Genomic DNA, 16,280 nt, shown 5'->3' on the forward strand with positions numbered 1-16,280 from the left:
ACTAAGAGCCACACCTTATCAATAGACACGACAAGCATTTAATGCAATGACTGTTCAAAATCAAGAAGACAAATCGATAAGATTGCTTTTGATTAAAACATTTCTGATTTATAAAACTTCCTTACTTCAAAAAAGTTTATGTTTCAGAGTCAACAAATAACTTCTCAGAATCTAATCTAGAGTTCTGAAGACTTAAACATTCTGAAATACATCTTTTCATTATGGACAAAAATCCATAAATAAGTTTTTCATAATGAAAATGAATCTATCTTCAGCAAGGGGTTTTGTAAAGATATTAGTCTGTTGATGGTTTGTATCAACAAGTTTTAGGTGAAAAATACCCTTTTGAAAAATATGGATTGTGTATGGAATTGTTTGATTGAAGGAGTTAAAATTGAATTGGTTTTGAAATTCATTTTGAAATAGTTTTTGTGAAATCTTACTTTGACATGTTTGGATGCTAATTTTGAAATGGATTTGCAGGTTAATGGAATGGTGGAATTCATGCTTGTCTATGGAGTGACTTTGGCTTGTGAAATTTATTGGCTTGACTTGGCAATAGCTTGGAGAATGGAAATTGATGGATGCCATGTTTGAATCAAGGAAGATCATCAAACTTGGAATTGATTTGGATAGAAAAAGTGCAATTTTGGTTGTTTTAGATTTGATTAGGAATTGTAACTTGAATGAAAATGTTGTAATATTGAAATTATAAATATGAATTGACTTGTAATTTGTATGAAAATGTTTGAATATTGTTCATGGAAATTGAATTGAAAGTTATAATGAACATTAGATATAAAAATTGAATTGAATTAAGTGTTGGTTTGAAATGTTTGGAATGTTATTTGGAAATTTGGAAATGAGAACAAAATTGAAATACAAATCGAAATGTAATTCTAAATTGCAAATTAAATTGAAACATAATTGGAATTGGAATGTTGGAAACATTTGGAAACTGTCGCTACGCGAAAAATACATAGTCGTCATCGGTTTTTATTTATTCCAAAGGAAAGGTAAAATATCGGTAAAACCCCAAAGAATGGTCATCGCAACCACGAACAGGTTCGGAAGCCAGTTATGCAAGGGGAAGGTATTAACGCCCCTCACATCCATGGTACTCTATGGGAACCATCTAGGATGTTTACGCTTGAATGACTGTCGTTATCGAAATGTTTGCTTGCTAAAGGTTTGTGGAGTGGAGGTAGATTTTAAATTAATGTGCTCACCAAGGATTTGGGTCCTCGTGCCTACCTATGCCCGCTTGTCGAAGTGAGAAATCAGAGCCTCGTAGTTCGTGGGTACAAACTATTATTTGTATTGTTGATTTTATACCTTGAAAAAGGGTTTCCGAAAGCGATGCTCTAAGGCTCAAACAAAAGGTTTGGATGAGTTAATGTTTTTTTTAGGTTTTGAAGAAAGTATGTTCTTGACTTCGGATTTCACTAAAGAATATGGATAAAAGTGAATACCTCAAACTACCAAGCCAAACGTTTTGTGTTCAAAGCATTCAGAACGAGTGTAGGAAAGCTCCATTCTCATTCCTTCTTTACTACTTAAGGCTCGTGATATACAATCCTAATCGCCTCTTATTATGTTTTTTAGTTTGATTTGAGAAAAGACCGTTCGACGTTGGATCAAGGGTTTGTTTATTAAATGTGAAAGAGTGATCACTCCTAATGTCTAAGGGATATCAATCAAGCAATAAGAAAGATAAGGAAAGCAAGTAAAAGTGTACATCCAAAAGGGGAGGGGGGTACATGAAAAGTACAAGGGATTGCATGAAATAAAATGTCTCATTGTCAGGTAGCCCAGGAGAAAGCCTTGTGCGTGCAATTGTGTCATAAGCTAGAAATTACACAAAAAATATTACAATTCCTTTGATTCTTGAATGCTCCTTTCGTGCTCGGGTCTAATATTTGTCCAAGGTCTAATGCAAGTGTCCTAATAGAAATCTCTAAGTCCATGGTCCATTGTCCATTCTATGCTTAGGTCTTAATCTTTTCTTTTTTCCATTTTTTATGTTGATCCATTTTAAGTCGATTATTAAGATGAAGTGAAGAATGATGATGGATGCACAATTATGGTGTAAAGCAAAGTAAAGTCAAAGTAAGTAAAAATGACAAAAGTTAAATGTTAGAAGTTAGGTACAAGAAATTAAAAGTTAGAGTGCAAAATTAAAAGTTAGGAGTTAGATGTTAGATGTTAAAAAATTAGTATTATAGAGAAATATGAGAAATATAAGAGAATTAAAATCAATACTAGAATATTAAATATAAATAATATCTAAAATTAATATTCAAATGTATCAAAACAAGTATATACTAAAGACTTCAAGAATCAAATTTTAAAATCACCTCTAAAATCAACAAATCAAACCATATTCTAAAGACATTCAAAATAATTCTAAAATCAAAACAATCTCTAAAATCAAATCCAAATCAATATCTAAACTATTAAAAAAAGAAATCAAATCAAAAGATCTAAATCGATTCTAAACAATATTCAAAACAAATATCTAGGATTTATTCAAAAAATCAATATCTAAAATTATTTCTAAAATAATATTCACAACTCAATTCTAACATAATATCCAAAAATCGATATCTAAAATTAATATTTAATCTAATCCTAAAAACTAACCTAGACTTAACCCTAATATTAATCTAAACTATATCCTAATTAACTAACTAAATTCCAATTAACCAAACCAAATCTTAATCAACTAAACCAGACCCTACTTAACTAAAGATCCACAAAAAAGCAAGTTAATGGATTCAGAAAACGGAATGGGCAAAGACTGAGGGGGTGCAAGCCCAAACAACAGTAGGCTAAACAATGAAATGGTGGTGTGGGCAACAAGGCCCAAGACTGATTCAATTGGACTGTGGGGGTGCCAAAAGCGGTGAGTTGCGCAGGGACATTCGGCTGTAGGGCACGCGGGTTCAAACTCACGACATCTCATTTATTCATCTTCATAAGGTGAAATTTCAGTCATTAGACTATTAAATTTAAAAAAATAGTAAGAATAATTCTCAGGTCTTACCATGAGATAAATGCATGATGAAATTACGAAGGTCTAATATCGACCAAGATAGGCATCAGCTACGTAAACTCCTACAACCGGCATCAATAAAACCGAACCCGACCAATTGCTAACGCTGTTTGAAGATTCCACAGTACCCTCGTGAAGCTTGTTTGTAAGATACACAACTAAATTTGTTGCTATCCCAAAATAAGTCATTCTCACAAATATTTCATACCTTGTAAATTTAAAAATTACACATAATTCATCTCAGCATCCTCACATCTCACATCACCGGCGAGAGTTGAAGTCATGATAAACTAATCTTAATTGGCCGATATAGATAGTTTATATATAAACTATGTACTTTTATTTTATGTTTTTATAATATAAGCTATACATATTTAATTAAGTTGTTTAGTTAAATAAGTCATAAGTAATCATTATATTAAGCAGCAAAATGCTTGATTAAATTTACCTACTATAAAAGAACATGCTTTCCATCTTCCAGATTTTGATCTTAAAACAGGTCTACCTTGTAAGTCTACTGTGCCATCTTCAGTGTGCTTCTCTTGACCTTTTTCTTCAACTACTGCCATAACTATGGAGTTTGGATAACAATTGACAATTTTTCTACAAGAACCATGTTTGTCTACAAGAATCATGTTTGTATAGACAGTTAAATTTTAAGGTATCAACTTTATTGACCATTATTGTCATATTTAATGCTTTTTGAAATAACTATCAACTAACTTCTGGACTACTATTTATTCATATTAATTATTTGTCATAGCAAATACTAATGCTTTTTTTTTCTCCAATATTAATTCTACCGATGATTATTTTGTATCTCATTCACCATTTTTATTCCTCCGTCTCATAAAACATATCTTATTTAAATAATTAATTATTTTTAAGGTAATGATTGAGTGTGTTAATTTTGATGATAAAATTAGTATAATTTATTAGAATATCTCTATTAATTATAATTAAAAAAGTGATTGGATAAAGTAAAAATTAATAAATAAGGGTATTATAATAGAAAAATAATAATAAATATTACATTGATATTAGAAAAGGGTAATTATTTTGAGAAAGAAAAAGTATAAATAAGATACTTTTTATAAGATAGAAGGAGTATATCTTATCAATTATTTAATTTACCCTTATCATTAATGAATGTTATTTCATTAAAACAAATACTCACTCGGTCTTAAAATAAATGTTATATTTGATACTTTTAAATAGATTAAAAAAACTGATAAAGAATAATAATTTTATAAAACTATCTGTATTGATTATTATTGCATTATAGTTACTCCCCCATTTAACTTTATAATAAATATCATCTATTCTATTTTTATTTGTCTCAAATTATTTATCATTTTAAAATATCAATATAATATTTTTTTTTAATTTACTTTTATTTATTTATTATATTTTAAATTATATAATTATTTTAATCACTCTTATTAATAAATTTATTTTAATAAATAACATTTATTTTATCATTTAAATCGACCCGTGTGAAAATATCAAAGAATGCACCTATGGTGAATATGGAGGAAGGATCATTAATATAAGGTGAGAGGAATAATAAATTGAATATTAATTAGATTATATAACTAGAAGATAAAGGTTAAAATTATATTAAAAATTAAAAGTGATATTTATTTTAAAACAAATAATTCTTATAAAATGGATAATTATTTTAGGATAGAAAGAGTAAGTTATAGTTTCTCTTTTTCATAAAATACTAATAATATTTTTTTAGTTTATGTAAAAAATTTAAAAAATCACATAATTTGAGATACAAGAAGTATAATATGAAGAAACTAACAACTTTTTAATTTTCTTTAATTATGACTATCCATTTACTCATCGTAATAATTAAAAATGTAATTTATAAGTAACTAGTTACAAGTTTCTTTTTTGTGACATATTATCTTTTCCCTACTCTTTAACGACTCAGCGCCTCTTAGCTTCACTCACTCACACATTGTATTGTTGAAAAAGAATAATACATTTGTTTTCACTAGTATTTTTATTACTTTACACACTTGTGTTAAATGCGTGCTTTATAAATTTTGAGTTACTATTACTTTTTAAAAATAAACTCTTAGATGAGAAATTTTCTTTAAATAATTATTATTTTTTTTAATTTTTTTAAATAATTATTATTTTAATTTTTTTTAAATAATAATTATTTTTCAAAACAAATGCGTCAGATGAACTAACGCATTCATTTTTCAGCAAGAGGAGACGCCAGCATGAGTGACGCATGTTTTGAAAGCCTCATGAAGAGACGCCAATGCCTCTGACGCATGAACTTTGGCTCATGAAGAGGCGCCAATGCCTCTGGCACTTACATGTCTTGACATGTGAGGCGCCAAGCCCTTTGGCGCATGCATTTTCTGGCTCCTCTATAAATATCTCGCCCTGTATGCAATATTTTTCACACAACTCTTAACCTATAGCCATATTTTCTTTCATTCAACTTTACTCTCCTTCAAATTTTTGAGTTTTAACCATGTATAAATACATTCACAAGTGAAATGTCGATTTAATATTTTCCGCCGTCGCGTCTCCAATAAACATTCAACTTTGGAATATAGATTCGTTTGAACGTCTTAATCGGTTAGTTATTGTATTGCAGTTGTTTTAATTGGTTGTGTTGTTGTTTATGTAATGGTATTTTTCTCACAAACCTATAATATGAAATAAATTTAGTTTTTCATATATTGCAACAGAGGTACATGTAAATTTATCTGGTTGTACTCGTTCCAACACTAGGACAGTTAGTACGATTGTGACCTGACTGACGACATGAACTACATAATCTAACCATTTTGTTCGCCGTATCCATTTCGGTTCGAATAAGATGTTGTTTAGACGACCCCTTTTCTTCCTTCGCATAACTTCCTTGTGCTAGACAACGTCCCCTTGATATTCTGGTCAGTAATCCTCTTTTGTCACTACGGAAAAACTAATTTTATAAACATTTGATAGGCTGATGACTTTGTAAACGTCAGATAGCAAGTATGATGGATCCCTTCGAACCTTTGAACATGCCGCAATGACATGGGAGCAGGGCGTACGAAAGGCTTGGAACTTTCCGCAGTCGCACCAACCTCTATCTAGTTCGACTCTGTACTATCCCATCGGTATGCCCTCATTGTGATCCATGGACTCGACAACACTATAACAACCTTTAGTGCGGTCAAACACCGTGACCACATGTGTGTTTGCTTTGACAGCTTCTTGTCTAATGAATTTCATTGAAGCATCACTGAACAACTGTCCAGATTGCAACACTGAACTCCATTTGGAACGTCTGGTCTCAAACAGCGCCCTAGCCTGAAATATGTTGTCTGCACCAAAGTAGTTATAGGTAGGTTATAGATGCCTTTGAAGACATAGTTCATTGATTTCACAAGATTTGTTGTCACGTGGCCCCAACGTTAACCGTTGTCGTATGCCCTAGTCCATTTCTCTAATGGAATACCGTCGATCAACCGTACTGCATCTGCGTTTGACAATCTTATTTCTTCGTGGTAGTGTTTGAAAGAAGGTTCTGATAATGCGTAACCCGCGTTGACAACTTTCTTCCATAACGTTTTGTCTTTGATCTCCCGCATAAAATTCTGAACAATATGTCTAATACAAAAGACATGCGTCGAAGGAGGATCTTGTCAGCCATTATCAAATTAAATATATGTACAATTTACTTTTATGAGTCAAATTATATATATATATATAATATATATATATATATATATATATATATATATATATATATATATATATATATATATATATATATATATATATATATATATATATTGTATTTTTTTTGACATTCTTTTATTTTTGCTAATGTATTGTTTGTGTCTTATGTGTATTGATAACTATATAAAAATCATTTATAATCACGAAACCATCTGAACTGATATTCTTGTGAATACTATGTTATGAAAGATATGTTGAATAATGTCTCTTAGGCATTAGTGATTCGTGAGTTAATGTATTTTTATTCATATGCATGTCATTTATTTATGTTAGTTATTAAGTTAATATTGTTGTTGTTAGCCAGTAAAATGTTTATTTTAAAAGGTTTATGTTAAAAGGGTTCATGTTGTTCTTTTTATGGAGATTTAATCTTTAGTGTTGTTGTGTTGGATTATTTTAATTTTAATTATGTTTAAATCATACGTGTTTAACAATCCAACACCATCCCTACAAAAATATATAAATAATATTTGTTCACATTAGGACTGTTACTTCATATTGTTTTATGAAATTCAACGACATTAGTTTCTTTTGGTCGTTGTAAACAATATGTATATATTTTCTCATATATATATATATATATATATTTGATGTTGTATAATGATTTTGTTTTCAAATATATAGATGTACCATTTTTTATGTGTATATTAGATTATATTATAAATTTTATAAACAATTTAATTTGATATTTTGCATGTATTAGATTCTGTTCAATTATAAAATGAAATGTTATAAGTTATTTTTAAATATATATGTTAAATTAAAATTTAAAATAAATTATAATCGATAAAAAAAAAATTTCTTATTCGATTATTAATTCAAATCAAAGTAGATACACACTTTCCGTCTCAGATATTAACAGAATTCGGGAGGTATAATGGTGTGCGCTTTCTAGTTTTACAAATACAAAATTTTTGTTATTGGAAATCAAATTCAGGATCAATACAATTTTTCCTCGATAAATTTATAACCATAAAAAAAATTGACAAATTTCACGATACCCTTCATTATCTCGCATATAATTAATGAAGTAAGACTTATTTTTTAACCAAAATAAAAAGGGTTTTATATAATAATGATTGTATGTAATCACCACATAACAGTAAAAAGAAACTCCACAAGCAACTATTTATTCATAATTTCACAAAGCAAATCAAACTAATCACCACATAACTATTCAATTGTTTTCCAAAAAATAGTACACACCAATTAGTAACTACAACCAAAGTACACTTCCTTTTCAAATGCAAGCAAGGGATGAACAATAAATTGAGATTAACTACACCTGTCTTTAACCAGATCTTAAATTTTGATCCAATCAATTCTTCATACTCTGACATGTCCTTCCGGCCGGGGAGTATGTGAATCCCCGGCCGCAGCCGCACCTAACATTACGCCGCGGTTGTCTTCATTTTCAAACAGAACATCACCCTTTTTCACAATCCTCGTGTCAACATCAGCTGCTTCAAGTTCTGTCCTATACTTTCTATATATATCTTTATAAAACTTTCTAGTCCTAAACGCCAAAATTAAAGAAACAAAACATCCTATTAAAGTTGATGCTGTAATTATAATAAAAGCCATTCTATAACACTCTACACCAACACAAGTTAAGTCCTTCCCTTCTTGTCTCCTAAACCCCTTTGCCTCCAATTGTTTCAAACCTTCTTTATCATACAAATAACCAGCCACTCTCACATTGAATATATAAGATCCCACAGGACTTGCCGCAGCTCCAAAATTATACAAAGTTGAGTAATATTTCAATCCAAAAATTTCTGAAATGATCGCAAACATCAACGGCCATTGAGCTCCAAAACAAAATCCAATAATCACCGAAGCGTAATAAAGAGAGTTAGAAACACCAAGAGCGATTAGAATATGACCAACGCAAGAGAGAAGCATTACAGCAGTGAGTAGATATGGACGAGGGATTTTGTATTTGGTTAACAAGATCTCTGATAAATAACCCGACGCAACTCGTCCTAGATAGTTCCAGATACTCACCAGCGACACGAAAGTCGTGGTACTTTTACTTGGATATCCCAACGAATGACCAATTTGTCCCAAATTATCAATCGCTGTTAATGTTCCACCAACACCAAAAGTTGTTGCTAGGAAAAGAATCAACATGTCGATACTAAACAAAGCTTGCAAAATTGTGTAATCTTCACCTCTATTCGGAGGTTGGAATATTGTCCTCAAACAAGAAATTTTCTTTTCAGAATGTGTTGATTCTTCAACTTCTCGTTCATTTGATGACACGTTATGAGACGGGACATCAGCGACTATGACTTTTAATTGAGATATTGAACTATCATTCTTCGAGAGGCTATTGAGTTTGAATTCTTCTCTAAATACAACAACAAGTGGAAGAAGGAGTAAGAAAATAACAACACATCCATCACCTAAATACTCCATCCTTGAGAAAGATAACTTGCTTTGAACAATGATCAAAACCATGAGAAAACAAGCTAGACCAAGTGAAATATAAAGAAGATTATAGAAAACTTTGTATTCTTTTTGTCTTAAGGTTTCTAATTTCAATATTCTAATAGTTGGAAGAAAAAGAAAAGAAATAGCAGCAGGAAGCCAAGCAATAAGCAAAATAAGAGATTGAGTGTTATCATTATTGTTCTCACTATAGTATAAAGTATGATAAATTTGTGTGATTATAGCACCACTTAAACCAACGTAACCTTTTAAAAGACCCAAAACACTACCACGAGTATTAGGAAAATTCTTAACACAAGTAACTAAAGCACCGGTGTTAGAAAAAGTCTGAGAGTTTGCACCAATGCAAATGTAAACACACATTTGCCATACTTTTGGTGTATGGATTCTTTTGGTCACCGAAAGCCATATCATGAAGTAACCAAAGAAGTTCATGATGATACCGGTGGAGAGAACAACCCAAGGTGGTGTGATTTCGTTGATTAAACCGGAGATAACACCGACGTTTGCGCCGAGGTCTTTGAAGAAACTGAGAAGGTTGAGTGTTGTTTGGTCGTAGGATAAAGAGGTTTTGATTTGGTTTGAGTATAGACCGAACATGTAGGTTGCACCTGCTACGGACATGATTAGTGATGATGCGAATAACATGAACCAACGACCTGTGAGAAGTTGGTGTGTGAAAGTTTTTGTTCTTTTCCAATTAGTAGTGTGGACACCATTGACGGTGTGCTCTCGAGCTGCCATTTTGCTAGTATTCTGTTTTTTGACACTTTTTTGTGGTTATGTGAGATCAATGGGAGATGAAGATGATGTATGTATATGAGGTGTATCTTTATAGGGGAAAATAGTGGATTTTATGGATAAGACTTCTAACTTTTTATTTAGAGTAAAAAAACAGTTTAGTATAGAGAAAAAAATAGTAACAATTATGTTTTATTTCTAAAAATTATAGGTAATTATTTTAAGAGTACGGCTATTCTTACATCCAAATGCAAATACTTACACTATATATGGTTCACCCCTTTATAAGATCAACAGTGTTTTTTATTATTTTAATAAATAAAATAAAAATATTTATAAAAAAATGTTTTTATTTTTATAACATAAATATAAATTTTTTATTAATCAACTTTATTATTATATTAACCACAAAAATACATGTGATTAACCACATATCTTATTTATAATTTATTAATCAGGTTTACTATTTAATTAACCAATAAATATATATTATTAACTAAATTATGACATTAAAATATAAAATATAGTAATTAATTTTTAATCAAAATCTGTATTTTATATTTTAATGTCAGAATTTAGTCAATATTATGTATTTTATTGGTTAATGAAATAATAAATTTGATTAACGAATTATAAATAAAATATGTGGTAGATAATCTATATTTTTGTGGTTAATTCAATATTAAAATTGATTAATGAAATTTTTTATATTTGTGTTATAAAAATAATTTTAAAAAAAATATATTTTTTTTATAATTTTCTTTCTTATTTATTAAAGAATAAAAAATACTGTTCATCGGTGAACAGTGTATGAAATAAGTATTAGGTGTAATATTTGAGTGTAAGAATAACATTATTATTTTAAAGAAATTAATTTGTATGGAGAAGTAAAATTATTTTATACAGGCAACCACATTTATATTGTATAAATCTTTTAAAGGCTAAGGATTTAGTTAATAATATGTATTTATTGGTTAATTAAATAATAAATCTCGTTAATAAATTATAAATAAAATATGTGGTTAATAACCTATATTTTTATGGTTAATTTAATAACAAAATTGGTTAATGAATTTTTTTTATATTTGTGCTGTAAAAATAATTTAAAAAATATATATATTTTTTATAATATATTTTTTATTTATTAAAAAAATAAAAAATACTACTCATCGTATAAATATAGATACCGTGTATGGAGTAAATATTGGATGAAATATTTGAGTGTAAGAATAGTATTATTTTTATTTTAAAGAAATTAATTTGTATGGAGAAGTAAAACTATTTTATACATGCAATCACATTTATATTGTATAAACTTTTTAAAGGCTAAGGATGGTTTTGTCTCTATAAATAACTTATAATTTAATTTTGTCTATAAAAAATAATTTGAATAATGATTTTTTAAAAGTTTTTCATCACAATTTTAGTTTTGCCATTGGAAGTCGCTGGGAACTTGCAAATGACAAATTTTTTAGAAAATGGCTATTTGATCATTAGTATTTAATAATTAATTGATACGTATTTATTTACTATTAAACTTCATATTAACTTATTAAAGTGGGACATCATATATACTTAATAAAAAGTTTTACAATCAATACTATGTATTTAAATGTTACGGTAGAGTTATCTTAATTTTTATTTAGAGAATTTTGTTGTTATTTGTAATCATCCTTGATTCGAGGAGATTAAAAAAAGAAGTGGTTTCATCACTTTATAAATGAGGAAATTTTATATCTAATATTTTAATATTTTAAATACACGATTGTTTCTCATTTATGTGTAATTTTATCTGATACTTCTCTCGTGATTTATCAATCATTAGAGTCACGTATATTCAGTGAGAGTTGTGAATCAACTCTGAATTTTACTATTTAGAACATGAATTATGTTAGTTCAATTCACAAATTCGTTTGTAACCCTTTAAAAAATATTTTTAAGATTAATTAAATTTTGTTAAAAAAAATTAGCTACAGGGTATATGAATATTATGAATGATTGGTTTAAAATATATATTAAAATTATTTTAAAATATTTTTTAAAATTTTTGTGTTTAGTACCTACTGTTTATAAATTTTAATTTCAAATAATCAACCATAATATTTTTAATTTAAAAATAATTAAGTTTTTTATTTATTCAATCACATCATCCTTTTCTTTTCTTTTATTTTAAAAATTAAAAATTAAAATCAATTTACACTAAAGATAGCCCTACCCAACTAAAACTTATTTAAGAATTTACTGTTTTTTGTCACTATTTTAAATTTGTATTTTAACAAAAAATAATTTACTCATTTTGTCAAGACTCCAAGTTATTTGTGAACTAAAAGCAAGCCAGACTTTGACCAATATATTAGAATTTATTAATATTAAAAATTAACTACAGTCTAGAATGAAGAAAAGTTTAAGATGACCAAAATTTAAAGAATTTTTTTCTAAAGAACTGAAAACAAAATTTGATATATTTAAAAACGATAAACATATTTACTTTTAGTTAAAATTGAAAGAAAGAAAAAATTGTACCAAATTTTCTTAAGGACTTAAATGAATTCGTAATTATCTATTATTAAAGCGTTTTTTGGAGTTATTTATTATTTCCAGGCTCTCTCAATTTTTGTATTTTTGTTACATTTATGTATATAAGATGATTCCTTTTTCTCAGTTTTATTGGGAAATACAATCTACAAAGTGAGAAAGAATGTAACTACTACCACCAAGGTTTCATGTGTCAATATCATTAATTTGTTGTTGTATATAAGTGAGGAGTCACATCACATTGCAAATAGATCCCTGCATAATAGCAAACCCATATAATTAGTTAGGAGGGATTATGACTTTCAAAAATTAAAGCAGGCAATTATATAAAATTTGGAATGGATAGAAAACAACATTGTGTCATAATGTATTAGTACAATGATATGAATGGAGAAAATGACGAGCACTAGGTGATGCTCCTCAATGATGCACTAAAGTGGGAAAGTGGGGATGACCATTACTCATAAGAGAAGTTCTCCACTTCTCTGAGCCTGTGGCCTACGACAATTTGAACTTCTTAGTCCATTAGTCTTTGGCACTTTACTCCTCGTCACGTCTCTTTAAACATGGTTAATGATTGGTATGATATTTCTTTGAAAAACTAAAAGATTATCATTGCCAACAATCAAAACAAGTGTTGTTTTTAAATATTGATATTTGACTTGTGTGACTGACTAATCTAATACGATCAATTTCACCGTTGATGAACGGGTTCTGTTTAAAGCCAAGAGTAAAGTTATGTATAAATCGACCAACAAAAAAAATTGTTAACACTTAAGAGAAATTGAATTTGAGACTTTGAATTTGTTATCTAGGTGGCAACTGTCGCCAATGTTTTCTAATTCTCACTTATCTCAATAACAAAATTGTAAAGTTGAGTGGAAGTGTATGACTTATTAATTATTTAAGTCTTCAAGATTATACTAATATATAAGGAAAAGTAGTAACGGTCTAGTTTATTTTTGAAAGGAATGCTCTAGTTTATTGTGTGTGTATAAATATGAGACTAAAATTGAAAAAAAAACATTATTCTTGAGTTTCATTTTCTTTATAATGTAATAGTCACCCAAAAGTCGGTAATTGATAGATATATATCTATCATTCTCAACTTGGATAAAAGATGTTGAAAGGTTGAGAAATGATAGATTTTGTATAATAAATAAACACAAGTTGGTTCTTAGAAGACACGTGTAGTAACTTCATGAGGCCAACTTGTATTTTTCTCTCACAATGCGATAATCAATTTCAAAGTGCTTAGTCCTTTCATGAAAGAGAAACAATGTGGATGAAATTGAGGTTATCGCAGTAAACAATATGAAGTGGTCAAATATTTTTTTGTTTTTCGAGAAATCAAAGATTAACCAATAATGAATCAGATGAGGATTTTCTTCATTAAGCACAAACAACTCAGTCAGCATAAAAAAAGCCAAGATGGTGAAATTAGCCTCTTAAGAAGAGTAAGTCTTTGTCTAGGAATCCTTGAGACACTTGAGAGCTTTGGTAGCAACTTGATGATGAATGATGGTGAGACTATTTAAAAACTAATCGGGTTGAGTGATGTAGTTCATATCCGACCTAGTTGTGGTCATGTAGAGCAATATGCTAATAAGTATTCTAAATGTAGGAATGAACTCAAATGGTATGCCAATATCTTTGTGCAATTTTAAAGATGAATCGGAGGGAGTAGACACATGTTTTGAGTCCATAAATCACACATTTTGAAGAGATCCAATTATGGGATGAGATTTTCTGCAATTATTACATTATCTACATAATCTAGTAACAAAGTGAAGGAAATTTTAGGTTTCTTTATGAATAAGGAATGGTGGGAGGTGCTTGATGGAAGTTTTGTTTGAGTAGAAAAAAGGTGAGTTTCTCATACCATTTTGTGCTAGTTTATTTAAGGTCATAAAAAGATTTGATGAGTTTGGAGACTAAGTTAGGTTTGGATAGAGTAGCACTAGATGGTATAACCATGTACACTTTTTCTTGTAAATTTCCATCTAGGAAGGTATTATTAACATCAAGTTGATACATATGCTAGTTGTGAATGGAAGTGAGTGCAATAACTAATGTAAAAATAGTAAGATTTTCGAAAAGGGAGTAGGTATTAAAGTAATCCAACCCCATAATTTGGTTATAACAATTTGCTACTATTTTGGCGTTAAACCTTTCTATAGTACCATCACGATGTTTGATTTTATAAATCCATCTACAATCTATAGTGTTAACATGAGGAAGGATATCAACAAGTTTCCAAGTATCGGTCCTATTAAGAGCATCCAATTCAATTCGCATAATTTGTTTCCAACAATCATAATTTCTAGCCTCAACATGAGATTTGGTTCAATGTGTTTAGTGTAAGAGATATAGTTTCCTAATAAGATATTCCATACTTGATAATAAGTGATTTGGTGAATCATGGGATGTGTCACATAAAAAATAAAAAATCTTAAAAGTGTGATAGTGTATACTCATGTCTAGATGAAATTCTCTTTGGTTAGGAACGAGTATCACTAAGTGGAGGAATAACAAGGTCAAAACTAGTAAGAATATGATTGTTAGAAGCAATGATTCCATCTTTTGAAATGGGATTAGGAATATGACTATCAAGGTTAGGTGAAACAAGCACAATTAAAGGGATGACAAGGTCATTTGAGTTGGGAGGAGCTATAGTAGGATTCGTATCTGAAGGGAAATATTTCCAACCATCAGTTACAGATAAGGACACACCATAATACACAAGTAAATTATACTTGGTAAAAGTACTATATGTAACAATCCATATTGATTAAGGGCTTTTATATACTTTTAAGGTTTGTTGTAAGGTTAGAGTTATCTCACATAGGGAGGTGAAAAAATATGTATGTGGTACTTTTGTGTTGTGAATTTGATCCCTTCTCAACCTTAGTTTAAGGTTTATATAGAAGTCCATGGGCATGAACCTCACACTCTTAAGAAGTAATACTCATTTCTAAGAGGATGGGAATTGAATAATTAATCCCCAATTATTCAAGATAACGTGATTAATGTTGGACTTAATACTTCATACACAAGAGGGAAGGTGAATCGGGTGGTTTGAAAAAAACGTGGATTTGAAAAACTTTGTGAAATAAAAGCATAGTTTAAAAACTATTTAAAACCTAAGTAGCGGGAAATAAAATGAGTTAAGGAAAGAGGAATGAACACCAAGAGTTATACAGGTTCAGTAAAAAACGACTTAGTCATGTCCCCAATAATTGATCTTGAGAGTCTACAATAATACGTTGAGAGCTTTTAGTAGGAAAGACTCAAGAACTCCCTTATACAAGGAAATGATGATTGATATTCGATCATAATATACATGATGATGGATATGTGTGTTTGCGTCTTTTCTTCATAATGATCTTGAGAGTGAAGGGGTCAATCTTCTTTCCCAAACGGTGGATTGAAGCGATTAGTCTTTGTTCCACAAACACGAACCTTGGAGCAGTTAATCTTCAAGTTCCATAACCTTTAAGCACAATATCTTGATTTTAACACCGGGATGACCAAGAACCTTTGAGATTTTAACACATGCTAATCTCTAACCTAAACTAGGATTGAAATACCCAATCCTAAACAAATCTTTTTACGGGTTTAGCTTTAACCCAATCAAATCCCTAATTGGACAACATTCAACCAAGATATATACAAAAGGTTCCCTTGGTGAATTTTACAATTCTACTCATTCCACAATTATAAAAGTAATCTCACT

The 16,280-nt window shown here is 29.4% G+C and overlaps 1 protein-coding gene, 1 long non-coding RNA gene and 1 pseudogene across 2 annotated transcripts; all 3 read right to left on the reverse strand.

The window, feature by feature from the left end:
- Positions 1-1,632: 1,632 nt before the first annotated feature.
- Positions 1,633-3,662, reverse strand: LOC127125768 (uncharacterized). The gene is made up of 2 exons (XR_007804802.1): positions 3,504-3,662; positions 1,633-3,263 (listed from the first exon to the last, which is right to left on the reverse strand). It is a non-coding gene; the product is annotated as an uncharacterized LOC127125768 (long non-coding RNA).
- Positions 3,663-7,911: 4,249 nt separating this feature from the next.
- Positions 7,912-10,089, reverse strand: LOC127125769 (uncharacterized). The gene has a single exon (XM_051054592.1). The coding sequence runs from the start codon at positions 10,010-10,012 to the stop codon at positions 8,141-8,143; it is 1,872 nt and encodes a 623-aa protein (XP_050910549.1). The 5' UTR covers positions 10,013-10,089; the 3' UTR covers positions 7,912-8,140.
- Positions 10,090-12,619: 2,530 nt separating this feature from the next.
- LOC127130034 (nucleobase-ascorbate transporter 4-like) overlaps positions 12,620-16,280 on the reverse strand; it is a 59,539-nt pseudogene continuing 55,878 nt past the window's right edge.

Source organism: Lathyrus oleraceus, chromosome 3, assembly GCF_024323335.1.
Source record: "Lathyrus oleraceus cultivar Zhongwan6 chromosome 3, CAAS_Psat_ZW6_1.0, whole genome shotgun sequence".
Taxonomy (NCBI): Eukaryota; Viridiplantae; Streptophyta; class Magnoliopsida; order Fabales; family Fabaceae; genus Lathyrus; species Lathyrus oleraceus.